The sequence below is a fragment of the Anolis carolinensis genome, chromosome 2 (genome assembly GCF_035594765.1).
Source record: "Anolis carolinensis isolate JA03-04 chromosome 2, rAnoCar3.1.pri, whole genome shotgun sequence".
Taxonomy (NCBI): domain Eukaryota; kingdom Metazoa; phylum Chordata; class Lepidosauria; order Squamata; family Dactyloidae; genus Anolis; species Anolis carolinensis.
Genome location: NC_085842.1, coordinates 240,852,922 through 240,880,714, shown reverse-complemented (window position 1 = coordinate 240,880,714; position 27,793 = coordinate 240,852,922). Strand labels below are relative to the sequence as shown.

At 39.1% G+C, this 27,793-nt stretch overlaps 1 protein-coding gene across 2 annotated transcripts in view; it reads left to right on the top strand.

The window, feature by feature from the left end:
• Positions 1-547: 547 nt before the first annotated feature.
• ric1 (RIC1 homolog, RAB6A GEF complex partner 1) overlaps positions 548-27,793 on the top strand; it is a 59,289-nt gene continuing 32,043 nt past the window's right edge. For both annotated transcript variants that reach the window (XM_008103345.3, XM_003216563.4), the window contains exons 1-6: positions 548-1,033; positions 12,555-12,662; positions 21,029-21,105; positions 26,428-26,535; positions 27,331-27,473; positions 27,654-27,787. In XM_008103345.3, the coding sequence (XP_008101552.2) occupies positions 893-1,033; positions 12,555-12,662; positions 21,029-21,105; positions 26,428-26,535; positions 27,331-27,473; positions 27,654-27,787 (711 nt within the window). In that variant the 5' untranslated portion in view covers positions 548-892. The remainder of the gene's footprint in view (positions 1,034-12,554; positions 12,663-21,028; positions 21,106-26,427; positions 26,536-27,330; positions 27,474-27,653; positions 27,788-27,793) is intronic.

Genomic DNA, 27,793 nt, shown 5'->3' with positions numbered 1-27,793 from the left:
CATCCGGCGCCAGCCACTGATTGGGGTTCCGGGTTTTAGCCTGCCACTTTTGTGAGCCCAGCCACATGCACAATGGAGGACTTTCTAACAGCAACACCAGGGGCACTCCAAATGGCCAGCAACTGGTCAAAGGACATTTAGTAGAATGCCAAGTTGTTGTTTTTTAATTTGGTGTTTTCAAATACATTACAACTTGTACCGTCGGTTCGCTTCTGACACGATAAATAACGTTCTAATCATACCACGTCACGCCGCGCCGCCCCTTTATGCAAAACAGAGAACACAGCTCAGCTATCCGCTTTTCATTCCTCGACGCTGTAATTCTACGTCACTCCACCCCGCCCCTTTATATGCAAAGCAGAGCCATACAGGAAGCTGCAATGTTTTCTCTTGATTCCCCATTATCTAGCGCCATAGTGCCTTTGGGCCGGCTACAACGTCACTTCCGGACGGATGGCGGTGCGCATCATGGCCCCGCCTCCTCGCTTTCAACTGCCAAACAACCCAGACAGAAGAAGAGGAGGAGAAGGAGGCGGCAACGACGAGAGAAAGATGGCGGCCAAGGAGAGAACGCGAGCCGCCCGGAAGGTGGAGGAGGAGGAGGGGGCGTCGCGAGGGCGCCGTCGCGAGCTCTAGCCAACCGTCGCTTTGGCTCCTCCCTCTTCCTCGGGGGGGAAGAAAAAGAAGAAAAAAAGCGGCTCTTCTTTCGACGACGTCGCTGTTTTCCCTCAGCAAGTGAGGGAGTGAGGGAAGGAGGATGCCGGGCTCCTCCTCCTCCTCCAGGGCCCTCTCTCCTTCCCAGCTGGCTCCGGCCGCCGCTTAAGGGCCCCGAGGGAGGCCGAGAGAGGGAGGCCCGGAGCGGCTGGCCCTCCCTCGCTGTTTTGCCTCTGCCATGTATTTCCTGAGCGGGTGGCCCAAGAGGCTGCTCTGGCCTCGGGAGGCGCAGGCGGCGCCGCTCCGCATCCAGGCGGACCCGCACCGGACCCTCTTCGCCGTGCTGTCCCCGGCGGAGCTCGGCATCTGGTACAACAGGGTGAGCTCGGACTGCGTTGATTGGCAGGACTGTTCTTAAAGGAGACGCAACGCTGCTAACTGCAATGGCAGAACTAAACCTCCATTTATCTATCACAGGCATGGGCAAACCTGGGCCCTTTGTGCAGATGTTTTGTACTTCAACTTCCGCCATTCCCAACAGCTTAAGCGGCTGAGGGGAAAAAGGAAGGGGCTGAGGCTGTTAAGAATGGCGGGAGTTGAAGTCCAAAACACCCTCAGAAAGGGCCCAAGTTTGCCCATGCCTGACCCAATCTACCTATGTTTATGTATATAATAATCTGAATCCTACAGGTGATGGTTTTGGACCAAACTTTCCACACACCCACATCATTAAAATGCCGCCATTGGAGCCAGGATGATGGGAATTGCAGTCCACGCACATCCAGAGAGCACTTTAAACACCAAACGCAGCACAGATACTTAACATGACCAAACCCTGGTGGGTTTGGGGGGGGGGGCTGACAGAGGATGATGGGAGTTGTAGTTGACCTGCACTCAAACAACCTCCTCAGTCCAACCGACAATAGTTCTGGAACACATGAGTAACTTTTTTTTTATCGTGTCAGAAGCACATTGAGAACATACTGCAAGTCGCTTCTGGTGTGATAATTGGCTGTCTAGAGAGACGTTGCCCAGGGACGCCCGATGTGTTACCATCCTGCTTGGGAGGCTTCTCTCATGTCCCTGCAAACTGAGCTGACAACAGGAGCTCAGCCTCTCTCTCGAGGATTCGAATCGGCAACCTTCAGGTCAGCAATCCAACCTTTAGGTCAGCAGTCCAGCTGGCACAAGGGTTTAACCCATTGTGCCACTGTGGCTCCTTTTATGAGCAACTTAAAATACTGTTATAGTTCACCCACATCCAAATTACAGGCAGTATAGGTATTAAAGTGTAACTCCAGTCATATATAAATATAAATATATATATATATATATATAGGCAGTAATTTGACTTTAGAAATTGTGGGAGCTGAAGTCCAAAACACCTGGAGGACCAAAGGTTGGGAATCACTGTTCTAACAGGACTGTTCATAAAATTGAAAAGTGAGACATGGCTACTTCTAATAAACACTTATAAAATTCCAACCTGGAAAACACCAAGTATATACCCTAGTAAACACTAAAATACAGGGTATCTCAAAAGTTGCCATATGTAGGGAAAGTGGGAAATTGTAGCCAAACGTACCTTTATTAACAAACAAATTATTCATTACATAATCTTACAAAATACTCTTTACATATTGTAGATTTGAAAGTATATAAATATTTAAAATATATGATATAATATTAAATTTTATATGTGTTTGTTATCAATGTTAATTGTAATTTCGGTCCACCTTGCAAGTGTTACAGCTGGGATAAGTGAGTGCATCTACAATACATTGTAAGATTAATGCAGTTTGGTACTACTTTAATTGTTATGGCTCAATGCTGTGGAATACTGGGAGTTGTAGCCCTTTTTTGGCAGAGAAGGCTAAAGACTTTGTAAAGCTACAACTGCCATGATTCCATAGCATTGAGCCCTGGCAGTTAAAGTTGTGCCAAACTGTATTAATTCTACAGTGTAGATTTAACCTAAGTCTCACAAGTTATTGTCTGTCCTACAGCTGTACTAGAAGGATGTGTTCTTCTCCCGTTAGTTTTAGTTCTTTGGGAAGAGGAGGCCCACATTACAGATGAATGCAGTGTATCTATGCTGTAGAATGAATGCAGTTTGACACCACTTTAACTACTATGGACGCTGTAGTTTTACGAAGTCTTTAACCTTTTCTGCCAAAAGAGTGCTAGTGCCTCACCAAACTACAAAAGTCTTATTATTCCAAGGGAAATAAAGTGATGTCAAAATTGCATTACTCCTGCAGCATAGAGCTACCTTAAGAGATGCATGGCTTGGTGGTCTCCCTTTCCCTGAAGGTTTTAGAAGCATACTATGAGTTGCCATATGTGAAGATGTGCTCTCAATGAATCACTCATGTAACTTCAAGGGGTTGGACGGGATGACCTTTGGGGTACCTCCCAGCAGGTCCATAGCCAGAAAAAAAATTCAGAAAAAAAATTTTTTAGCGAATCATGAGCAGTTCCATAAAGCAAAATAATTTAGAAATCAGGCTCCATCAATAAACTTCAGTGGAAACTCAAGACAGATAAACTTCAGTGGACTCTCATGGGGATTTGGTTAACCAGTTAAAATTCATAAGTAAACCAGGTTTTTTAAAAAACTGAAAAATGTTGGGGAAGTGTTGAAGCCCTAAACCCACCACTTGGCTACAGCCCTGCCTCCCAGCATTCTATGATTCTGTGGAATTCACCTCGACAGCTGGAGTTAGGATTCTTGTTTTGTCCCCCTGGTATCAGTGCCAACTTTGAAAAATACCACATTTCCCTCAAATTGGAAAGAGTGTTCATGAGGCAGTACTTAAAGGGGGCCTGTCCAATAGATTGTGTTGGAAAAAGAAAGAAAGATTCCCTAAGCAAAAGTAAAGCATATACATAGGGGCTAAAAAATTTTTTGTCTGGCAGACAGAGCCTGTACCTACAACATATCTCTCAGTGTCTCTCTCTCTATGTTTTCAAATTGCCTGCTGACTTTTGGTGATCTCATTTCATAGAGTTTTCTTAAGCAAGGGATACTCAGTAGTGGTTTTGCCCATTCCTTTTTCTAGGAATAACCTAGGGCAGGGGTCCCCAAACTTTTTAAACGGGGCCAGTTCATGGGCCCTCAGACTGTTGGAGGGCCGGACTATAGTTTTTTTTTTAAAAAAAACTATCCTATTCACACTGCACATTATCTTATTTTGAGTAAAAAACCAAAACTGGAACAAATACAGCCTCAATGTTAATCATAATAATAATAATAAAATAATAAAGAGGGTTGGAAGAGACCCCTTGGGCCATTTAGTCCAACCCCCTTCTGCCTTTGTGCACCAAAAGCAGAAGCAAAGCACCCCTGACAGATGGCCACCCAGCCTCAATGTTAATAATAATAATAATAATAATAATAATAATAATAATAATAATAATAAAGAGGGTTGGAAGAGACTCCTTGGGCCATTTAGTCCAACCCCCTTCTGCCTTTGTGCACCAAAAGCACAAGCAAGGCACCCCTGACATATGGCCACCCAGCCTCAATGTTGTTAATAATAATACTGTAATAATAAATCACACAGTCCTAAATGCTTGGGAAGTGTTTGATTTGTGGTTTTGTGATACAAAATCCAGCTTATATATCTTGTTTGCTGTGTTATACTGTGTCTTTGTATCAATAATAATAATAATAATAATAATAATAATAATAAAGAAGGTTGGGAGTGACCCCTTGGGACATCCAGTCCAACTCCCTTCTGCCTTTGTACACCAAAAGCACTAGCAAAATGCCCCTTAATAATTAATTATTAATTAAATAATAATTAAAATACCATTATAAACAAGCAAAGCTTTGGAAGACACACACTTGGTGGAGGAGGGAGCCACTGCTGTGGGGGCCGGATAAATGGCTTTGATGGGCCACATGTGGCCCCCGGGCCGTAGTTTGGGGACCCCTGACCTAGGGCATCTGGTATTTGTTGCTGGTCTCCCATCTTACTATTAACCGACCTGGTCCTGCAGAGCTTCCAATAATAGATAGGACCTGGTGCTTTTAGAACAAAAATAGAAAGAACCCCCCTCCACACCATGTTAGTTCTGAATTGTTGGGGGAAGGCCCATTAAAATGATATTCTTGGAAACTTTAGTCTCATTCCATTTATAGTTTTTAAAGGCTGATTTTGAACTGTTCCTCACATATATTGATCTGGAAATAGTTCAGTATAAGATAAAGATGATTTAAAATGATTGCTCTGCAGGATTTTCACAGCATTATTTCTCTTTTAGTAGTTTCTGGTGCTAAACTCCTTTCTCTTTTTTAAAAATCTAAATTATTGGAATGGCTAATTGTTTTCCTGTTCTGTCTTCCATTGCTCAGAAGAACTGACATACAAGACAGTTCTTATGTTAGTGTCTGTGGTTGGCCAGTTTCTTTGCAGTTTTCATGTCTTAATGAAATATTTCTTTGTTGGGATTAAAATAAGTAAAATGAAATGTGTGCCTTCCCCTCCATTGTCTCCAACATAGAAGTTGGCTTCTCGTATACTTTGGCTCTGTTGATCTAAGCTTAATGCCAAGAATGTGATTAATTCCAAAAAGCAAAATTATTGAAGCTTAATTTCATGGGCTAAAAACTAACGGTTGACTTGAAGGCATATACACACACACATGATGCAATATTATTTTATAGGGAAACACTGTGACTTGTAGCACTAGTTAAGCATTTATCAGCCTTTGGGGATGTTTGCTTTAAAATATAAGATCGACAGGTAGGTTGGCATGAGTCTGCCTCTTTCAGTGATACTGCCACATTTTCAAACTGTCACCTTAAATATAGGTGTGATTAGCACCCTAACAGCCATTTTGTTACTACAGTAGAGTCTCACTTATCCAAGACTCGCTTATCCAAGGTTCTGGATTATCCAATGCATTTTTGTAGTCAATGTTTTCAATATATCGTAATATTTCGGTGCTAAATTTGTAAATACAGTAATTACAACATAACATTATTGCATATTGAACTACTTTTTCTGTCAAATTTGTTGTGTAACATGATGTTTTTGTGCTTAATTTGTAAAATCATAACCTAATTTGTTGTTTAATAGGCTTTTCCTTAATCCCTCCTTATTATCCAAGATTTGCTTATCCAAGGTTTTGCCGGCCCATTTAGCTTGGATTAGTGAGACTCTACTGTATTTCATTTGGTTGCTCCATATTAAACTACATAAGCTGATGTAAAACACAACTTTTATGGGTAGGATTTGGAATATTTTGTAACTCTAGTGACAGTTTCCGTGTATAAAGATTTAATTCATGCATTTTTATTTCTTGACCGCAGTGAAAATTCCAGTAATTCCCCAAATGTGGTCAGCCTCCCGAATGACCAAAATAGATAAATTTGCTCTGTTACATCTTGGTTTGCCATAATTTTTTTGGAGTAGTTAGTGGATTTGTTCAGTCAGATTTTTTTGGGCAGCGGGTTGGTCCTAGATGTTTTTTGTTGGTGTTTTTTAAACATTCATGAAATACGTTTAGAATTCATTTATAGTTCTTAGCTTCTGAATACCTTTTTTGTTGTGGATGGTAGCAGGACAGACATCCCATTCTGGTGCACATGGGTTATGGGGGATAGAGAAGAAATGTGGTAACTAAAATTAAATTGCTTATGTAGGAAGTACTTTTGGGACATCTTTGTTAGAGGGGAAATACAGTTTGGGGGCATTAGAGAGGGAGAAGTATAGTGGGTGAGAAATTTTGTGTTTGTTGCAATCCAATACCTTGAGAATGCAGAACAAAACTGAGAGCGGATTCAGGATGGGCCATATAATGAAATGGTAAATTCAGGGTTGAGTTTGTAGGACCTAAACAGGGCATTTGATAACCAAGGATCTTAGAAATATCTAATGCATAGGATCACAATAAGAAAGTCAACTTGATGGCAAGTGAGAACAACAAGAAAGCGTCAGGATGTCAGACTTTGCTGGTATAAGATATGGTGATGGCCATATTCTTAAGTTGATTTAAGTAAGATATACTATGTGCAGTTATTTGAAAATCAGCTCCCCCATTCTTAAGTGTAATCATGACTAGGGTTTTATTTATTTTAAGTACTACTTTGTGTATTGCTTGAAAACCTTCCCAAATTGTCTCCAAATCTATATATATCCATAATAAAAGTGAAAACCCGTATGGGTGTATGTGGCATGGGTGTCTGTTCACACAGACAGCCTCCAGCCTCCACAAACAGGCTACAGTTCCCAGTGCTGAGAAGCCACCAAGTCATTCTTTTCCACTGACATTGTGGTTACAACGAGCTCCATGAACATGTAGCCAACCCCTGCCAATGTCTTCCCAAACACTATGGCCCACCACCCAAGGAATGCTTTCGTTTGGGGACCATTTCATCCTAGATTTTGCATTGTCCACCACCACAGGCAGGCATCCCAGTGTTCTCCATTGGTGTGAAATTTGCATGACCCCGCCTACTGCCCTTCCCTTTCAAATCTGTCTGCAGAACAAACACAGCATAACTACACTTCCTGGAGGAGTTTGGGGGATTGAGTCCACATGGTGAAAGTTGTAGTTCACCCTGCATCAAGTCAGAGCACTATGACTCCTACTGGGGAATGTAGAGGAGTTGTAGTTCACCTACATTCAGAATGCTATGAACCCAAACAATGATGGCTCTGGGCCAAACTTGCCATGCTTACCAGATATGTCCAGATTTGAATACTGGTGGGTTTTGAGGGGAATTGGCCTGGACATTTGGGAATAGTAGGTACTGGGATTTATAGTTCACCTGCAATGAATGAGCACTCTGAACCCCTCCGATGATGGACCAGGACGAGGACCAAACTTGGCACACAGAGCATATTGGACAAGTTTGGGGGAACGGGAGTTATAGTTCACCTGCATCCAGAGAAACTGCGACCCCCACCGACAATGGACCGGGACCAAACTTTGCACAGAAAAGCCTCATGACCAACTCAACATACTTTAGGGGTTTCTGGGTATGGGCCTTGATTTTGGGAGTTGTAGTTCACCTGCATCCAAAGAGCACTGAACCCAGCCAACAACGGATCTGGATCAAACTTGGCACACAGACTCAACATAGCCTGCTGTGGATACTGACAGATGTTTTGGGACGGTTGCCCCTGGAATCTGGGAGTTGTAGCAGTTCACCCCCATCCAGAAAGCACTGCAGCCAGGCGATGACCAGCCAGCGACAGAACTGGACCACGCGGAGTACACAGACCCAAAATGGCCAACTTTGAATACTGGTAGGGTTTGGGGGGGATTGACCCACAATTCTGGAAATTGTAGTTCACCCACTCCAAACTGAGAATACCTAACAATCAAAGACAAATCATGCCTTTATCAAATAACCTGGGGATCGCTGGGTTCCCAAGCTAGTGTGCATATAAATGATAATAAAATGCCAAAAACTTTAGGGCTGATTATTGTTGGGAATGAAATGCTACATTTGATGGACCATTGGTCTGTTCCAGCAAGCCATTGCTTGTATTTATGCCAAGCATAACTTATAGCTTGTATTGAAGTGTTTATTGAAAAAATGCCACTTCTAGTGACCAACCATATATTGGTGCATTCCATCCTGTTTACAGGCTAGTGTCTTAGTCGTCAGCATGTAAGTACATGTTTAACAGTTATTCCAAGTAGGAATTTCTGTTCGAAAGTTACTTTCTTCCCCCACCTCTAAAATACACACCTCTTCCAGGAAAACTAAATGATAGCCTCCTAAATAATAGCCCTAAAATCAATTTCCTTTTGTGAAAAAATCTTAGGTTTCTGTTGACAGACTGCTGTAAATGACTGTCTTTGAACAATATAATAACTTGTAGTATCGAAGTAGCATTGCTATCATTTTTAAAGAAAACTTTCAACATTAAGAATGGCATTTTTAATTTTTAAAAATCCTCTATGAAATTGTATTTTATCAAGGATTTCCACTCTATTACATACGTAATAGAGCAGCTAAGCTATTAGACCATGGCAGCCTGAAGTGCCAGGTGTGTTTAGTGTATTTTCATGCACCGAAGTAAAAGGAGTCATAGCATAGTGGTAGAGCACTTCTAATTCAGTCCCAGAATCTATTGTTTGAAAACTTATGATAAGCTAGACAAGGAAGAAACCCTGTAGACCTTGGACATATTGACTTAAAAGTGGTAGCATTTGTAGTTGCAGCAATTAAGTAATACCTAGTTGGCGTCACTCCACTGATAATATGCCCTTTGGTCCCAAGGAGTAGGAGCGAGGGAATATTAAGTTTGAAGTAATTCTCTATCACTACCTTTCTGCTCTGTCTGCAGTCTCCTGTTTGTGTTCTGGAGAACTGAGAGACCTTTTAAAATTGGGGGGTGGGGGTGGGGGGTTTGCAGGCCAGGAATAATTCAACACCCTCTTACTTGTTCTGCTTATCCTATATGCATACATCTAGAAATTTTAGTAAAAAAATCAACCCCCAAAAACTGGGTCAATTTTTATTAACATTGTGACTATTGTACCTTGACTCTTATTTAAAAAGTAACCATCCCTTCTCTAAGCAAAGTGGTAGAAAGCAAAAGCTAGCTCCATTCCAGTGGTTCTCAACATGTAGGTCCCCAGATGTTTTGGCCTTCAACTCCCAGGAATCCTAACAGTTGGTAAACTGGCTGGGATTTCTGGCAGTTGTAGGCCAAAACACCTGGGGACTCACAGGCTGAGACCCACTGATCTATTTTAGGAATATCTAAAAGAAACACTGACCTTCTCTACTCTTTCTGTTATGATGGCACTTCTAGCCTTTTTGAATGGAAAAATGCATTGGCGACCAGAGACAGCTGGCCCCTTGGGGTGTCATTGGTGCTTTCCCCTCTTTGTGAATTAACTCAATTTATCTATAGATCACATAAAATCCATAATTTTGGCCCTTTGAGTATATACTGCATGCATACCTCCACTGGATCAAAAAGAATTATGTCAGGAGAATACACAAATTCCGTGAATGCATTACTGGAATAGACAGTGGCATTAATAACATTGTATTTCTGGGTGTAGAAGCAAGAGTATGATGCAGTTGAAATAAGAGCTGAATGGTCATGCAGAGTATGGAAAATCTGAGGCTTTTGCCATATGACATCATAAAGTCTAGTGTGAACTTGCATTGTTTTAGCTTGCATTTTTGTAGGTGGTATGTTATAGAAACTACATGTTTCTATAGACAGATAGTAATTGTTAATGTGCTTATTATGTTACTGCTGTTAACACCCTGTAGTTTGCAGCTGAGAGTTTACAGTAATTAATAATTTATATTTAATTCACTGTACAATTAATATAATAGAAAACAGCTGTGAATGATGAAGATTACTGTCAAGTCTCCAAAATTGGAATAGTGTAGCTAAAGCAGTATGTGCATGGCAAGTGGCAGCTCTGCCCTGGTTATTTTTCAGAGACTTGAAATATTCAGTAAATTCTACTTATCTAAATGGCCTTGCAAATTTTGGGATTTTGCAGATTGAGTTATGTGTTGTAGTTCCCCCAATTGCACTGCCATTTTGTACAGCATAAGAAAAGAAACAATGTAGTTGTTGCTGCAGTATTGGGCTCGGTAGGAAAAGCAGCTAACAAGAGCGACTAAGTATCAATAATGATACGGATACATTATCAACTAAATCATATGTACTGTATTACTGTCGCATTGAATATTTGCCTTTGTATACAGTATTTTGTTGTTAGCTGCCCTGAGTCCCTTCAGGGAGATAGGGCGGGCTATAAATAAAGATTAATTCTTTCATTCAGTCATATGAACTGTTGTGCTTCTCTGAGGTTTTACAGGAATGCTCATAGACTTGCTTGAACTTTACTTTTAAAACTTGTCCAGTTCATGTCAAAGGTCAGACGCCAACTGAGAGCAAAATATAGTTTATTTAAGTAATAACTCAAAAACAGCTCAGTAAATTGTCAGAAGCTTGAAACACTTATTCTTCAGTGTTATTAAGCAGTTAAAACAGAAAAAACGCCAAAAACATGAACTGGCATATAATCCGGATTAACCAGAGATATAATCCGGATTTAACATGAAGTACTTAAACTCAGCCCAAAAGCACAAAACAGGTTTAAAATGACAAAACAAACAAAGGTAAATCACTACGAAGCCCCAAAAGCTTCCCCAAAAACCCAGAAGTACAGCAGCGATTCCAAACTGAAGCAAAAACCCAAACCGGGTCAAAAGCTCTTTGCCGAAAGCAGCACAAACAAATGAAACTGGTAAACGCTGAGGAATTAACGGCAAGCCGCTGCAGAGTTGAAAACCAAGCCAGGAGCCAAAGGAGCGTAGCATAGTAGCGAAGTCAAGCCGGTCCGAAATCGGGATAAGGGAACAGCGTCAGGGTCGGGAACGGAGCCAGTAGTCAGCAACAGTAGACAGCCACGGAGATGAGGGCGAAGCCAAGCTGAGTTTGGGAGCGAAGAGATAAGCCAAGTCGAGATTCAGTCCAAGGTCCAAAGGGTGAAGTCGTCACAAGAAGGTCCACGTCATGGGATGGCACAAAAAGCCAAGACAACGAAGGCGAACAGCAGCTAATGCAAAATAGTAATAACAGTGCAGTCCAGGAAAACCCACACAATTCCAGCCCTCTGTTGAAGAATAACCCGGATCAAACTTACATCTGTTGCAAAGTCCCAAGCCAGTCTTCAGAATCACGTACAGGAAACCCAATGGCGCCCAGCAACACCTTGCCACACGCAAAGTATAGTGGCCAAAAATCCCCAATTTATTTAGGTTTCCTTGGGCGTCCAAACCTCCAACGCCCTAGGGTCAGGTGTCCCAAGTTCCTCATCAGAATCTGAGCTCCAAACAGCCAACGCACTAAGATCAGGCGTTCCAAACTCCTCATCAGAATCAACATCATCCTGCCCACACCCAACTCTGTCCACACCTGTGGAACTACCCTCATTCCTCCAGGCAGACCATGTGGGATCTGCTTCTGAAGATACCCAAGTCTCTCCAGCATCCATGGACCCAGATTCCTCCCCAAGACCCTCCGGAGCCCGTGCCCAATCTATGCCAACTTCCTTTGTCACTACCGGTTCCTCAGCATCCATTTCCACCTCAAGATCCCCTCCCAAGTCCCCACATGAATCCTCCTCGGAAGACTCCCTATCAATTTCCCTGATTCTCTTCCTGTGTAAATCTTCCAGTGAGCCCTCCTCGAGAGGGTTCTTCCTTCCTCTCCTGATCCCTCCATTATCACTCACAGCCTCAGAAGACCCATTCACAACAGTTCAGATAAGTGTTTTAATTTGTCCTGCTATTCAACTGTGGCAGTCTGGTGTTTTTGCACAAAATCTCTTATAATCTCTTCCTATGTGCGATGGTGGCTAGAATTAATGGGAATTATAGGTCAAAACACCTGGAGCAGCCATGGGCAGACTTCAGCCCTCCAGGTTTTTGGACTTCAACTCCCAGAAATCCCAGCCAGCTTACTGGCTGTTAAGAATTGTAGAAGTCCAAAACATCTGGATGGCTGAAGTTTGCCCATGCCTTACCTAGAGGACCTCAGTGGTCAATCTCTAGTTAAAAACTTCAGTGCACAGTATGTATGTTCTTTTCCTCTAAATAATCTTTCTAAGAAAACCTTACGATAGAGTTTGTATAAGTCAGAGTTGATTGGATTCAATATACATAAAAAAACAACTAAAATATGGGTATAACAAAAGGAATAAGATATTCAGCTTGTGAAGACAAAAATGGAAAATAGAATACTGCTTGCCATAGTGAACTCTTTTCTGAAAGTGTAATATATTTTAATCACACGTGTCGCTTTTCCACAGGTGACTGAGAGCAGGGAAGTAATATCTATTTAATTAAACTTTTAAAGGGGAAATTTAACTGTCGTGTACTCTTTCTTTTCTTACAGCCTAGTGTATTAATTGTAAGCTACAAAGAATCGCAAAAAGCAGTATCACAATTTGGGCATTATGACCAAGCTGAATGGAGGCCTGACAGCACTATGATAGCGATTTCGGTGAGTAAAAATGTTCATGTGAAAGCATTTTGTGAATTGTTATATGATGCTAATCATACATATGCTAGTAATCGTTTTTCACAGTACTGTACTATTAAAACTGGCTTGCCTTATGAGCTTGTTAGAAGGATTACTGAAGTAAATATGAAATACTTTAACAGTATAAAATCATTATGCAAATATTTATTACTTTCATCTGCCTTGTAGGAAAAGATGGCATGCCATGGCCCATTCCATTGAGATGGCAGAGTGTTCAGTTGCTTTTGACTCCTAATCTGTCATCTTTTAGTTATAATTGCATGCTGCTGTGCATATCCACATGACAGCAGAACCCTCCCCATTAGCCCCATTTGCTTGTTTGAATTGTTCTCATTCAAGTTGATCATTCAATTTTGCTTGTTTTCCCTCCAACCCCACATTTCCCCACTTTTCTTTCATTTGTTTTAGATGTTCAAAGGTTGGGGACTATCTGATTATAATATTTGACACATTTCAAGAGACCTATAAGTTATTGAAGTAAAATAATAATTCGTATCCAGCACAGAATTAATCATGGTGTAAAATGGAAACTCATGCAGGCAAAATATAAATCATGACATTATCTGTATTTTCTGACTCTAATGCAGAGTAAAGATACTCTATATCTATAGAAGAGTTTGTGGTTGCAACATCAAAGGTATTTCACAGTATCGAAAACTCATAGCCAGATGATGCATATAGACATGAGGTAGAAAATTTGTTTGCAAACAGCAGGAACAGCCCTAAAAATACTACTGGTATTATCTGGAGGTTCTTGGGTTTTGAGATTGATGGAAGGGGGCCTCTCTGAGTCCAATCACTCTCACATACTCTTCTTTTGGGAATGAAGGAGAGGACTTTGACAGGACTTCTATGCTCTGACTCTGGAATTTCCTCTGCAGGTAGGCTAAATTGGCTCCCTTTTTGTCCTTCCCTTGGCAGGACAAATAATTGTTTTAATCCAAAAGCCTTATGGGAGCTGACTGTTTATGATGAAAGGGCTTTTAATGGCAGGTTGTAGTATTTGTTCTTGCCATATGTTTTAAATGATGTTTAATGATTGAGTCCTTAAAACAAAATGGCACTTTTTGTATTTTTAAATGTATCAGTTTACTTTTACCTTTTAATTGTCACTCACTTTGGTTTCTGGCACTAAGGAAGAGGAGGGATATAAATATGAAGGTGACAAAATTATATAGTTTGTGTTGTCATTATTAACAGAAGCAGTATCTGTATTAATGTTATTTATTTATATGTGTCTCCCCCCTCCCCAAATTGGGGCTCAAGGTGCCATACAAATTCAAATGATTACAATGTAATTTAAAACATATAAAAACATTAAAATAGCATTCAATTTTAACCATATTAAAACAATTAAACGTTTTAAAAATTGAGAACAATACCTAACAGTACTCTTTGAAAAAGCTATCAGTTCTAATAATGTCTTTGAATAAAAAAAAGCCTTTGCCTGGTTCTAGAAGGGCCACAATGGAGGGCAATTCTAGTGTCCCTAGGGAGGGTGATACGAAGTCTGGTGGAAGCCACTGTGAAGACCCTATGTTGTTTTTCCTCCAGCCATCCTGACAAAGGTGGTGATACTGAAAGAAGGGCTTTTCCTGTGGATCTCAAGGGCCAGGCTGGCTCATAGAAAAGAATACTGGCCAGGATCTAAACCATAAAAGACTTCATACATAATAACTAGCACTTTGAATTCTGCTTGGAAAAAGGCTGGGAGCCAGTGGAACTGTTGGAACAGGAGACTTATTATGGTATCAGTTAATACTAACAGCAACTCTTTGTACCAAGTGATATTTCTGAATAGTCTTTTAAAGCATAGAGCACATTGTAGTAGTCCAGATTGGATGTAACCAAGTCTTGTGTCACTGTGACCAGATGAGACATTGCCAGGAATTGGCATGTTTGGCACACTAGCTTTAAATGTGCAAGTGCATGCCTAGCCACTGCAGAAACCTGGCTCTTCCAGTTCAAGGTTTAGTCCAAGAGTGCACCCAGACTGTGAACTTGTGACTTCTGCGGAAGTATAACCCCATTGAGCACAGTGAAAGTCAGTGTAACCATCTAGCACTGGACGGAGGTATCTGCCTTTCAGCAAACTAGGTATACTTTTGTCTTGTCTGAATTGAATTTCAGTTCACTTGTCTGAATTGCATGCAGAAAAGCTATATACAAAAAACACTGAAAAAGCATGTACTGGGTGTCCCTGATTTGGATGCCCTGCTTTTCAACCTACCCTTTTGACAATTTTAAATAATTTACTCGTTCTATATTTTTGACAATTGGTCCACTACCTCAGCTACACATTGGATTAATAGGTTCTGGATATGTATAATTTAATGGGGTCAAAAGAGTGGTTCAGTAAATGCAGCTACCATTGTACTGTACTCTGTATGAAAAGACGGTGCTTCTAATGTCCATGCACACTTTTTTTCAATTCAGACTGTGTACTGTATATGCTTCTTATTCTCTTATGTTGCTGGGAAGGATGGTTGGGAGGGATATTTGGCCACACCTGGAAGTACTCAGGAAAGTTTGGAAGCAGCTTAAAAGGAAAGGGATAAAAAGGGGGAAAATGGGGTGAGTGAGAAAGTGGGTGTGAAGTAGATGCTGTGTGTGAACATGCTTGTTCCCCACATGGCTCTGGAAGACAGAAGATGATTGAGGTGAGAGGAAAAGATTGTGGAGGGGAGTACCTGCTCAGTGCTTGCTCATCCTCTCCTTTGCTTGACATTGTTGCTGCCACTACTTTTTTGCTCCTGCCCACTGGGTGGGCTTTCTTGGTATGTTCCAGGCATTGCTTGTGCAAAATGATGCATCATGTTTGTAAAGAATGTCTGGTTTGTACATTCTTAATTTTGGAGGGTGGGAAGTGGTGATGCTGCTGAGGGAAGAAGCCCTCAAGAGTTTCAAAGGCTTCTCCCTCCCCTTTGAAGAGATGCTCTTTGTGTCTTCAACCCCACCTGTAGTAAAGAAGTTTTGTCAAGTTGGTGAGAAGACTGCTTGGCTTCCCCACCTTCCAGAGGAGGGGGCTAGGGAATGGTGTTGAGAAGGTAAAAGGGCCTCTTTGCCTTGTGTGTGTGAAACTTACAGCCAATGGCTTCTCTATGTACTGATTGTTTGACCAGTTCAATAGCAGTCTTAAGACAAGTGCCTGGTCCTACAGTTTTTGACTGTTCTGACGGCTTTTGCAGTTGAACTCTGGAAGATGATAATGTTAATAACTAAAATAGAGCTGTTACAAGATGATGCATTTTGGAACCATTTTTAACAATTTTATATAAATGTGAATAAAGATAGTGTAGGGAGGTGTTGTTGAATATAACATTGGACTCTGATGAATAAATCTTCAGATAAGATGTAGATAAGGCATTAGTTGGACCATAGAGAAATATATGGATATTGTAAAACATATGCAGACAGTCCTTGGATTCCTTTACTGTGTCTGGGAATGATCTTAGGAAATCCTGTATTATCTATTGCACAAATTGATTGATAATGAGACCATCTGAGGATTATACTGTGGGAAGCGACCTTAAGGGTATAGTGTGAAGGATTTAACTGAATATCCTTCTTTTAAGATTGGCATTAGAACTTAGAATTCTGATTCTTAAAAATATAATTGTATTGTATACCTTCATATTGATTCCAACTCTGTCGTAGGGTTTTCTCGGCATGATTTGTGTGTGGATGTGGGTGTGTGGGGTGTGTTGCATTTACCGTCATCTAAGAGTAAGAGAGTGTTAATTGTGTAAGGTCAGACAGTGAGTTTCTATGACTGGGCAGGGATTCAAACCCTGGTCTCCAGAATCATAGTCCAATGATTAAACCACTAAATCATTCTGCCATTTATATTATTATTATAATTTCAGTTAGTCTGGAAATCAATAATGTTGATAAATTCAAAAGTTTTTTTCTATTGAATTTTCAGCAAGCTGGGGAGCAGTGAGCCTGGATATTGATAATTCTTTAAATCAAAAAGTAAATAATAATGAAAATGTTAATTGCCTTTGAAAACATACTCAGAGACATAATACTTGATTCCTTCGTTGCCATTTTAAGGGTTAATGTGCATACATAGTACTTTTCTGATTCAATGTCTGTCTCAGATTCTCTATTAGGGGATGTACTAAGAATTTGAGGACTATACAGAAATACTGACCCTCATGTTTGCACAGTTCTGGATTGTCTGAAACATGCATAACATTTTTTTTTGTTACTGGGCCACATCTAGATTCATGGTTGCCATTACAAGAAAGAAAGTACTTTATTCCTGTATTTTATTTTAGTTTTGAGGGTTCACTTAAGCAGGAAAGTAAAAGAATGGCTCATGAGAAGTCTCAAGCTAAATAGTTCATTTTACGTTTGGACATGAATTCGTACATGCCGTAGATGGTTTCAATTAGCTCAAATATGTCCTGGCCTAATGTGAAAGACAAACTGGAATCTGTTTTGAAAAATTCCTTCTCAAGAATTGTACTAACATTGTGATTGTGCCTTTAATTTGTTTGTTGACTTATGGTGACCCCTTGCTTTTTATACTCAACCCTGTTTGAAGCTGCAGTCTTTAACTGCTTCACCACTAGCTTTATTATTCATCAAAATTGACTGTTAATGATCTTCTGGCTGATTGCATTCCAAAGTACTGTCTTTGTAGGATTTTAAATAAGCTGTTTGCAATAACTGCTAATGGATGTGCTACTGAAATCCAAATTTATAAACTAAAATGGCCTTTAGTCCAATGGTTTTTGAGAAGACAATTAAGTATACCACTTTAACTTTACTCCTTATTCTTTGTGTGACATAAATTCTATGAATTTGTAGCAGGCAAACTGCTGAAACCAAGCAGAATGAGTAGCTTGTTTGCATAATTCATTATAAAAGAAATAAATTTAAAGTTTGGATTTTGTAGGTATTGGTGCAGTATTTTCTTATAATGATGCAGGTAAAGAAGTTTGTGTTAGTCTCCATTTTTTAATCTTTTGGTTTTCAAAAGGGATTGGTGGTGGTGTGTTCTAGTCTCTTGAAGCTTAGCCTATAGCTACAGTTTTTGTTAAACATGATTTATTAGCTAATATATTAAAATTTGTTGAGGTTAAAAGCTGACTTCTAGTAATTGTGTAGTGGTTTATGTTTCTACAAATAACTTGATGGCTATAAAAAGTGTACTTTTCCTGCTGTGTAGTAGTACATCTATACATTTTCAGTCATTATTAAGTAATTGAATAGAGAGCCAAAAACAATTATGACATTGCATCGTTAGATACATTAGAAGGCATGAAAGAATATGATGGTATAACGTTCCACCATTCCACTCCATTAATAATATCCTGTTTCTGGAAGAAAATGGGGATTATATCCGATACATAAACAACATTTCAATTGCAGCATATTTCTGATGAGCCATACACCTTTGGACTGTCAACTAAAGTGCTGCCAGGTAATAGGCTATTACAATTATCTACTCTTGAAATTACAATGGCATTTATATGGAACAAAAAGAATCATGATTTTCACAGCAGAGTTGTTTTAAAAATATTCATAGAAGCAGAAGGAAGATGTAGTGGATAGTGGATATCCGTAATCTGACTACTACTACTACTATATGTAGTTGTATATATAGTTAGTTTTGTAGGTGTATGTAGGATTTTTTTGTTTTTCTTATATGTAGGTTTATAATATTAACTGTATTCCATATTGGTGTCACCTGGTGTGGACTGCACCTCCGATGCTGCTGCTATCCTTGAGTGCTACATTAGTATGATGTGACTTGAGTGTATGAGGATTTTTTTTGAAGGGGGGGGGGCATTCTGATCTCCATTGGTCACAAACAGCTCTCAATTCCAACTTGCACTTATTCACATGACTTCCATTTTTCAAGAGAAAAGGGACCCAAATTCTTTGTAGTTCAGGCTTGCTCCTTAATCATGAAGTCATAACCCATCTGACTGAAAGCTAGGGGGGAGCACAGGATAAGCTCTTTCATGTGCTTATGTCATAAAAAGGCCAGAGTTCTAGCCCTCACAAGATTTCTTACTTTTCTGTCTATTCATGGTGGTTGAAATCCCATAGCCATTTACTTAGACATTGCTTGAGAAAACTCCTGTTTGCTCTCTGGCTGCTGCAATTGCAGAATTGGGAGTGTGGGAAACCTTTTGCAATGATAGGCCCTCCGTGAATGTAGTGAATGTACGAGCAATTATGCAGATTTCATTTGGTTGAAACTCCACCAGTACTGGCAGATTGGTTTTTCAGTTGCTGAAATTAGGTTTGTTACACAAATTTCAGAGCTTACATTCAGCAGGATATAAACTCTGGTGGAACTGCTTCATCTGTGGAACTGGGTGTGGGTGATCTTTCTTCTTCAGTACAGTTTCCTATGAACAAAATATGTTCTTGTTGGTTGGGAAATCCTTAGGAGCCAGTTTTAGCTAATGGCGAGGCCTTCAGGGAGAGATAGGAGGATTGTTCTATCAACAGTAAAATTCATGGAAATTTGAGTTAAAACCCAATTACTACTCCTTATCCTTGGATCATGCATTCACAGATTCAACAGCCCCTCCTCCTGGTTTGTGCCATTTTATATGAGGGGCACCATTTCACAGTTTCATTGTATACAATGGAACTTTAGTATCCAAGGATTTTGGTATCTACTAGAGAAACTAGAACCAAACCCCAGTGAATACCAAGATCCCACTGCATGTGTCTTGATATAAATCAAAAGAACTTATTCAAAAGATGATCATGGGAAGATGTAGGTTAATTGCAAGTAGTTCAGACTATTTTTGGTGGTAATGAGAACAGAATGAATATTCTAGTATTATCAATATGCATGGAGGTGGAATTCAAGAACATCTTTTGTCAGCTAATGTTACAGCGATAGTATTGTGTAGTGTTGTCTTACTGTTTCTAGTGGCATAGGCTAGTCAATGAGTATAAATTATTTAGAGGTTACTAAATTGTAAGGAAAGTATGTTAGCAATAACTAGGGTTCTTTTATTTCACTGGGATTAAAATTCAATAAACTATAATCACCAAATTGCTATATTTCTCTTATTTTGCATTTGATGAAGAAATGTAACAACATATTGAATTTCTTAAACTGTAGAGAGAAATGTTCATGGTCAGCACAGCTAGTGAAGTAAGCTAACAAGTGCATGCCTTGCTTCTTCTGTGTTCTCAATTGCAAAGCAGGAAACCATGCCTGGAAAGAAATCCGAAACCTTTAATTTTTTCTTCAGTCTTGCTGCTTTCACTATTACTCAGTGCCTTAAATGGAACTGTCCTTCATAATAAAATCTGCTTTTGATCTGTGTTCAGATCCTAAATACAGATATGTCAGCCCCAGTCACATATATATCATGGGATTTACCCTATATAGCCATGTATAAGTCTAGACATTTTACTTTTAAAAGAACAACCAAAAAACTTGAGTTATCCATAGGTCATCGTGAGTACTGCTTATACATTGTTATCAAAAAAGAAACCGTCCCCTTATCTGTGCAGAGTGCTGAAAGGCAAGACTGTAGTCTGTCTCAGGAGAACCTAAAAGTAGTGCTATTGTTTTACCCATGGTACTGCTTCTGGCCTGTTTGAATACCTGGGGAAATGATGACCAGCCAGAGGCTACTTGTCCACTAAGATTGCACTGCCATTTTCTCCTTTCTGCAGAATAACCTTTAATATATCCATGGGTCATACCAAAATCCGTAATTTTGGCCCCAAAATCTCCCCTCTACTTGAGATGAGGTCAATTAATACATGAATACAGGCAGTCACTAAGTTACAAACAACCCATACTTAAGAATGGGGTAAGACAACAGGAAGTGAGAGAACATATATTGTATGTAACATAGAAGACAGTACTGTGTTATTTATGACACTTCAAAATGAGAAATTTGGGTTATACAACAGCCACATTTGTCCTTGAGTTTTTGTGATTCACTTCTTTCTCTTTTATACAGCAGAGTTGGAGAATCATAAACCTACACTTTTGATTTTAAATAACCACAGTTCTGAACCAATTCTGAACCTGTGATTTATTTAAACTCAGATGAGGATAAATCAGAATCAAATCCCATCCATGTCAAGGATTATTTTTTATTAACATTTAAATGAAAAGAATTGTGTCTGCACATGTGTGTGTGTGTTTGTACATGTTCACCTTTATTTTTAACTAGTGTTTTTATCTTAATTGTAATTCTGAAAAATATGTATTTAGGTATCATATTCCACATGTTTTAAAATATAATACTTTGATCAACCTCCAACAGAAATTCACATAAGAATTTTTCTACATGCACATCTTTGATTTAATATATCTTATATTTCAGACTGTAAATGGATACATCCTGTTTTTTAATCTTCCATCTTCAAGAGAAAAGTACCTTTATGAGCCGGTTTATCTCAAGTAAGTCTTGCCATAAATTCTTCATTTCCATTTATTGTACAGTACAGGTTGTTGTTTCCTCATTGAAAGAATACTAAGAATTATATCAAATATCTTCTTTGGTGCTTTGATTTATAATTGAGAATATTGTTGCTGAATCTGGAGTTGGGTAACTGAAGCTTCTTTTTTACATATTAGGAGCGACTTGAGAAAATGCAAGCCGCTTTTGGTGTGAGAGAATTGGCCGTCTGCAAGGACGTTGCCCAAGGAACACCCAGATATTTTGATGTTTTACCATCCTTCTCTCATGCCCCTGCATGGGGAACTAGAGTTGACAGACGGGAGCTCATTCCGCTCCCCAGATTTGAACTGCCGGTCGGCAGTCCTGCCGACACAAGGATTTAACCCATTGCGCAACGGGGGCTCCAGGTAACTGAAATTGTACAAAAGCATGAAGCCATGCTTTTGTACAGGGCCATACAAAATTATATCTGAGGGGTATCTTTTTAGTGGAATTTCAGAAAGTATTAGATTACTAAATTCTATTATACAAGTTTTGCAAACAAGTCAGTACTAAAATGCCACCTTTTTTGTTCACATGAGTAAGATTATGTATGTGTATCCAGATTTTCCCTTCTGAACTAGCTATAATCTCTAGGGAATGTGTATGTTCATTTGTCTGAGAATACTGTCCCCACCCCCCATCCCCAGACTGAGTATTGCTACTCAGACTGTTCTGGATTCTTATCTTTAAATCTGAGGCCATTGTCTTGTTCCTTCCATTTTCAATAGTCAGAGGGTAAACACAAAGTCATGAGTTTTCTGATATGCCAGCATTGCCAACTTTTCATTATTCTTTAAATGCTAGAATTTTTTTTTAATTTGTTCACGATTCCGAAAATGCTACAGAAACATAGAGAGTGATTTCCTTTGGGTTTAAGTAAATTTTAGTCTTTCACCTCATAACAAGCAAATCCTAGGTAGGAAAGTGCTTCCAGTTTTATTTCACAAAATGAGTGTATCTCTGTTGGCAAAGGTTTGGAAACTGATGGAGATCTAATAAACTGAATAATAAATAATAAATCATTGTTATAAACCAGAAAAAACTGACTTAATGTCAAAATTGAAGAAGTATACTTTGAAAGCAATTACACTTTTGTCAGGCCAAGTATATTTATTGAAATCTTTTATCAGCCCTTTATCTAAGAATCTTAGAGCAAAATAAAATCAATAATAATAGTTCTAAAGTAATTTGAGAAAAATTAAAAAGCTTTAAAAATTCAAGATTAATTAAACTTTACAATTCAATAGGCCAAAAAGCTCGCTATAATCCTACCAAGTCCCAAAAGCTTGGGTAAACAAACTGCCAAGTATTACTTGGTACCAAACAAGAATATTCCACAACTAGAGCACCAAGTAGAGAAATTTATCTCTTACACATGTTTCACTACTATCAGTGGTAGTATTGAATCAAGGATAGGCTGATCTTAATAGATAATAGGAAGCAATGTTTCCTCAATTATCATCCCAGGTGGTTGAGTGCTCCGAACATTACCACCAGCATCTTGAAATATTAGTATAATTCATAAGGCGTGCTTGTATATTTTACTTTAAAACCGAGCAAAATAAAGGTGTTTTTTTGTTTTTAATCTCTGATTTTTTTCTTTATTGCTATTTTTTTCACGTCACTGTTTTTGATAGTTAAGTCTCCCCCTTTGAATTGAATTTATTTAAATGGAGCACTACGACCACGTTATTCAATCACTGTGATGTTAAAACACGCCAATTCGGGGAAGAATCCAATCTTTTGTAGTGCAGCATGTACTGCAAATTTGGCAAACAAGATATTCCCTGCTCATCCATATATCTGTGTTCTAGCGTTTTGAGATTGTATTGTTTTCTCTCTTTGAAAAAAACTTTTGAATTTCATTTTATTTGTTTCTTCTGAAGTTTACATTTTCTTTTTTTTATAAAAATGGCAGAGAAACCAAAGTCAATGGTTCCACCTGTTCTTTACAGATGAGATGATATTCCTTCATAATAAAAAAAAATAAATTTGCAAAATGATTGCACAAAAGCAGAGATTTACTTCAGGGATGCTTTGATTGGTCATTTGGAAAGACTTGATGTAGAAATTGGGTTTGTGAGGTATTATAAAACGTTTCATGTTGGTCCTTAAAGATTTGTCAATGCACTGCTCGACTGAATGTATTGGAGTAAAGCTGGAGAATAAATAGCAATTGGTACTTGAGTGGGGCCAAGACTATAGGTGGCACTGCTCCAGCTGCTCAGTCTTCCATTTCACAGTGGAACTTGGCATGCTATCAGTGTTTGGCTTTAAGCCATGTTCTGGGATGCTTTCCCCAAGTGCATGTATAAAAAGTACAGCTCAGTTTTCAGCTAAATTTTTACTTGGGTGATGGAAATGATTAAATTGTAGTAAAGACACTGAATGAAAACAGCATTTAAAGCCAATTTTAAAAGCATGAAAATATATAAGCAGCTGTGGTGCGAACTTGGCATTTAGTGTAACCCTCAGCTTAGGTAAAAATTATTATATCTGGCAAGTGAACAATACAGTGCCTGGTATTCTGTAAGTGCACTGTATAAGTGCAGCTAACATGTGCATAGTTTCCTTTTTGGATAGGGTGAAGAGGGCTATTTTCATATCCTTGCCCTCCAACCAGAAACATCCCATTCTTCATTAGTTGTCAAGGTCTAGGAAGGGCAGGGGTCCTCAAACCTTTTAAGCAGAGGGCCGGGTCATGGTTCCACAGACTGTTGGGGAGTCAGACTATATTTTGAAAAAAATATATGAATTCCTATGCAGACTGCACATATCTTATTTGTAGTGCGAACAATGAAATAATAATGCAATATTTAAAATGAAGAACAATTCTAACCAACATATACTTACCGGTATTTCAATAGGAAGTGTGGGCCTGCTTTTGTCTTATGAGATAGTCAAGTTAATTAGGATAGTTGTTGTTGTGTGCCTTTAAGTTGTTTCAGACTTGGGGTGACTCTAAGTCTAAAGTTTGAGCAGGGGTCGGGTAAATGAGCTTGGAAAGCTGCATCCAGGCCTCAGACCTTAGTTTGGAAGGAAAAGGCAGGTATCTAAGAGTGCACTCTCACCCCCCCCCCCCCCCTAGTTAGACACAGACCAGCTGCTTCTCAATTATCTGAATTGTTTCCTCACTCCTTTCCTTCTTCCCTGGTCAACAGCAGCAGCAGAGGAGCTTCCTGAGGGTCGTAAGCTAATAGGCAATGCATGTTCAGAACTATGCACATATGTAGAATCTCAGCCAATATATGTATTCCAATTTCTAAATAAATACAATTTGGAAAAATTCTTCAGAGATGCAATTATGTTTTAATCCTTATTATGATTATTATGAACAGCATCTCAGAAGTATGTAAAGAGCTTTTGTAGCACCTTAGAGATTAACTGAGAGAAAGAAGTTGGTAGCATAAGCTTTTGGAGGTGAGTCTACTTCCTCAGAGGCATAGATTATGTATGAGAGCTTATGCTACCAACTTTGTTCTTGCAGTTAGTCTGAAATTCACAACAAGATCCCTTTGCATACTGATGTTCCAAACTAGCATTGCTATGTCTTTGAATTCTACCACCTCAGAAGATGATGAGCTCACCTTCCTTGGAAATTTTTAAACAGAATCTGAATGAACATCACCCAGTGATGCTATAGTTATAATTTTCTCTGTTAAATGGGGATGAACCAGATATCTCTTGATACCCCTTCCAATTTTGCAAATTCTATGATTCTGTATTTATGTCCCAAACATGCAATGGAACCAGAATTTCTATAGATGACAAAAATTTAGAAACTTAGCTAGATTATTTTTGCATGCTGTGGACCTCCAGCTTTCTAAAATAAGGTAAAGACTTTTCTCTTTACCGATTTCACCCCATCTATCAGACAGTGATAAGAAGTGATAGCTGTAACTTGGAGTTCAGACAGAAGTATAGGAAGTGCTGACGTGGTAGCACAGATGAAGAATTCCTTCCTGGTTTTGTCACCAATACACAGTTGCAGTTTAAAGGTCAAAGCAGTTGGAATACAGAAACGGGCTCACAAGGGTATGTGTTGTATCTAACCACTTTGAATTATGAACAGTTTCCATGTGCCACATACCTCTCTTTTAGTTGTTGCTAGTAATGAAGGGGAAATACAAATTGAGGGACTCTGGATATAGCTGCATCCATGGTTATTAAGCTCAAAAACATCTGCTTTGGTGATTAGCTCCACTTATATTCTATGCTAATCCGAGAAATAACTCTTCAGGCATAAATTGACTTTGTATCACTGAAAGCCCCTGTTTCTTAGCAAGGCAATGGTTCTAGAGCACCAGAAAAGTAGTGGAAATAGAGAACACTGTGAGAACTAACTCAAGAGTCAAACACGTTTTGATATTATATCCTACCTAGTCTAGCTCCAGATATGGCATTGAGACTGCATTTGTGATGCTGAATTTCTGATTCCTTAAATTGGTAATGTAGGGTGTGAATGTCAGAGTAGCTTTTTCCCAGCCAAACAAGATGCTACTTGATAACCCCAATAAAGAAACCCGTTCATCACTTAATTTGTAATTCAGGCTGTTCTGTGTTCCTGCAAAAATAATCTTAGAATAATGGAACTAAAAGCCTAATGGTACATGATATGGATCTGTATTTCAAAAGGGTGCTTACCATTCTCTGTATGTCTCATGAAGGAAAATCAGTTACTTCCAAATCTATTGTCCTTTGACTTAAAATCCTCAAACCTAGTTCTCCCTCAGAGGCAACAGACAACAAGTCCACGCCTTTTTCTTTGTGACAGCCCTTGAAGTATTTAAAGAGATTGATCATGTCCCCCTTTACCAAGCTAAACATGCCCAGTTCTTTCTACCTTCCCTGACATATTTTGTTCTCCATATCTCCCATTATCCTCATTTTCCTTCTCTGAAACTGCTTCATCATGCCTATACCATTCTTAAAATGAAACATCCAGAATAGAACACAGTACTCCAGATGAGAACTGACCAGTGCCGAATATAGTATAACTATTATCTGTCTTGACTTGGAAACTATGGTTCTATTAATATAGAATAAAATAGCTTCCCCTTCTTTGCTGCCGTATCACATTGCTGGCTCATGTTCAGCTTATGGTCAACTGTTTAAGATTATGAATAGTTAAGCCTTCTACTAGTATTATCTAGAGCGTTATCATCTCACTTCAAGTTAAACTTTGTTCTAGTTCAAGAACAGACTAAAGGAACTTAGTAATGTTTTTGCTTAGCACTGAATCCCCCCTTTTAATGTTGTTTTGAATTTTGTCTTTAAAGAGGAAGCCCCCATATGAAAGGAACACCACACTATAAGGAAGAACAGTGTGCTCCATTATTAAATCTAGAGAAAAAGCAAGTGTTGGATTTGCAAGCATCTATAACCAGGTATTTAAAAATCATGATTTATTTTTTGTTGCTATCTTTTTATTTATGCACTGCCATCCTCCCACTGTTGGGATCCAACATAGGTAAAAATAGGTGCATCTAGGAAACCACAAAAATTATAAAGCGAGCAAATATATTCTCATAGTAAAACAACAACTAGTTTGAAAGCAATTTAAATCAATGGTTAAACCTCCCCTCCCCCCCAAAATGGAGAAGTGTAATAATCTCATTATAAAAGCTCCTTCCTTAGCTGCCAGTCAGTTGCCAAAAATCCATTTGAATGGCAGGGTCTGATTGCTGGCTGAAGTATAACAAAGAGAGGACCACCCTGACATTCCCTGGAAGAACTTTCCATACCCTGAAGTAGCAGCTGACAAGGTCCTCTTTCATGCTCATGAGGCAAATCTGTACATTTGTTTTCAGCACCAAGGTACAATGAATGATATCAAATAAGGAAAATACAAAGCAACCCTCGAGGGACTAAGAACATCAAGATCTGCAGTAATATTAAATGGGAACAAAGAAGGCTACCTTACATCAAAGAGTACTCTTTGACATTTGGAAGAATCCAATTATTTTTTTAAAAACAGAGAGAAGGCAATTTTAATCTATTTTCACTCCCTTTCTCCTGAGAGTTAGAGTACCCCTTGGATTGCATTTTGAGGGTTCCGGGGGGGGGGGGGGGGGGGGCTGGCACAAGGAAATGGGAATGAAACTTTATTGTGGCTGCATGTTGCATACTTAGATTTCTCTCTTTGTCTTCAACCCATAGTGAGTACTGTGACTTTTTTGTAGTTTACAGACAATGTTGGAGGATCTCCTAGTTGCTACTGCTGATGGTCTTCTCCATCTTATTCACTGGGATGGAATGATGAATGGAAGAAAAGCCATAAACCTCTGTACAGTACCATTTTCTGTGGATCTGCATTCTTCTAGAGGTACTTTTGTCTTGTAGGGATGGAGGGAAATCTACACTCAGCAATGTCTATATGTGTGTATATTTTATACACATAGTTAGTTCCAATTTTTTATTTTCTTTGACAGAAATAGAAATGAGGATTGTAATATGTGCAATATGGCAATAGTAGCTTTTAATACTTGACCCCTTTTTATTACAGGTTCATTTTTGGGATTTGAAGATGTGCACATTAAAGATATGGAGTACTGTGCCACTCTTGATGGCTTTGCTGTTGTATTTAATGATGGAAGAGTGGGTTTTATTACACCAATGTCAAGTGGTTTCACAGCAGAGGTATGA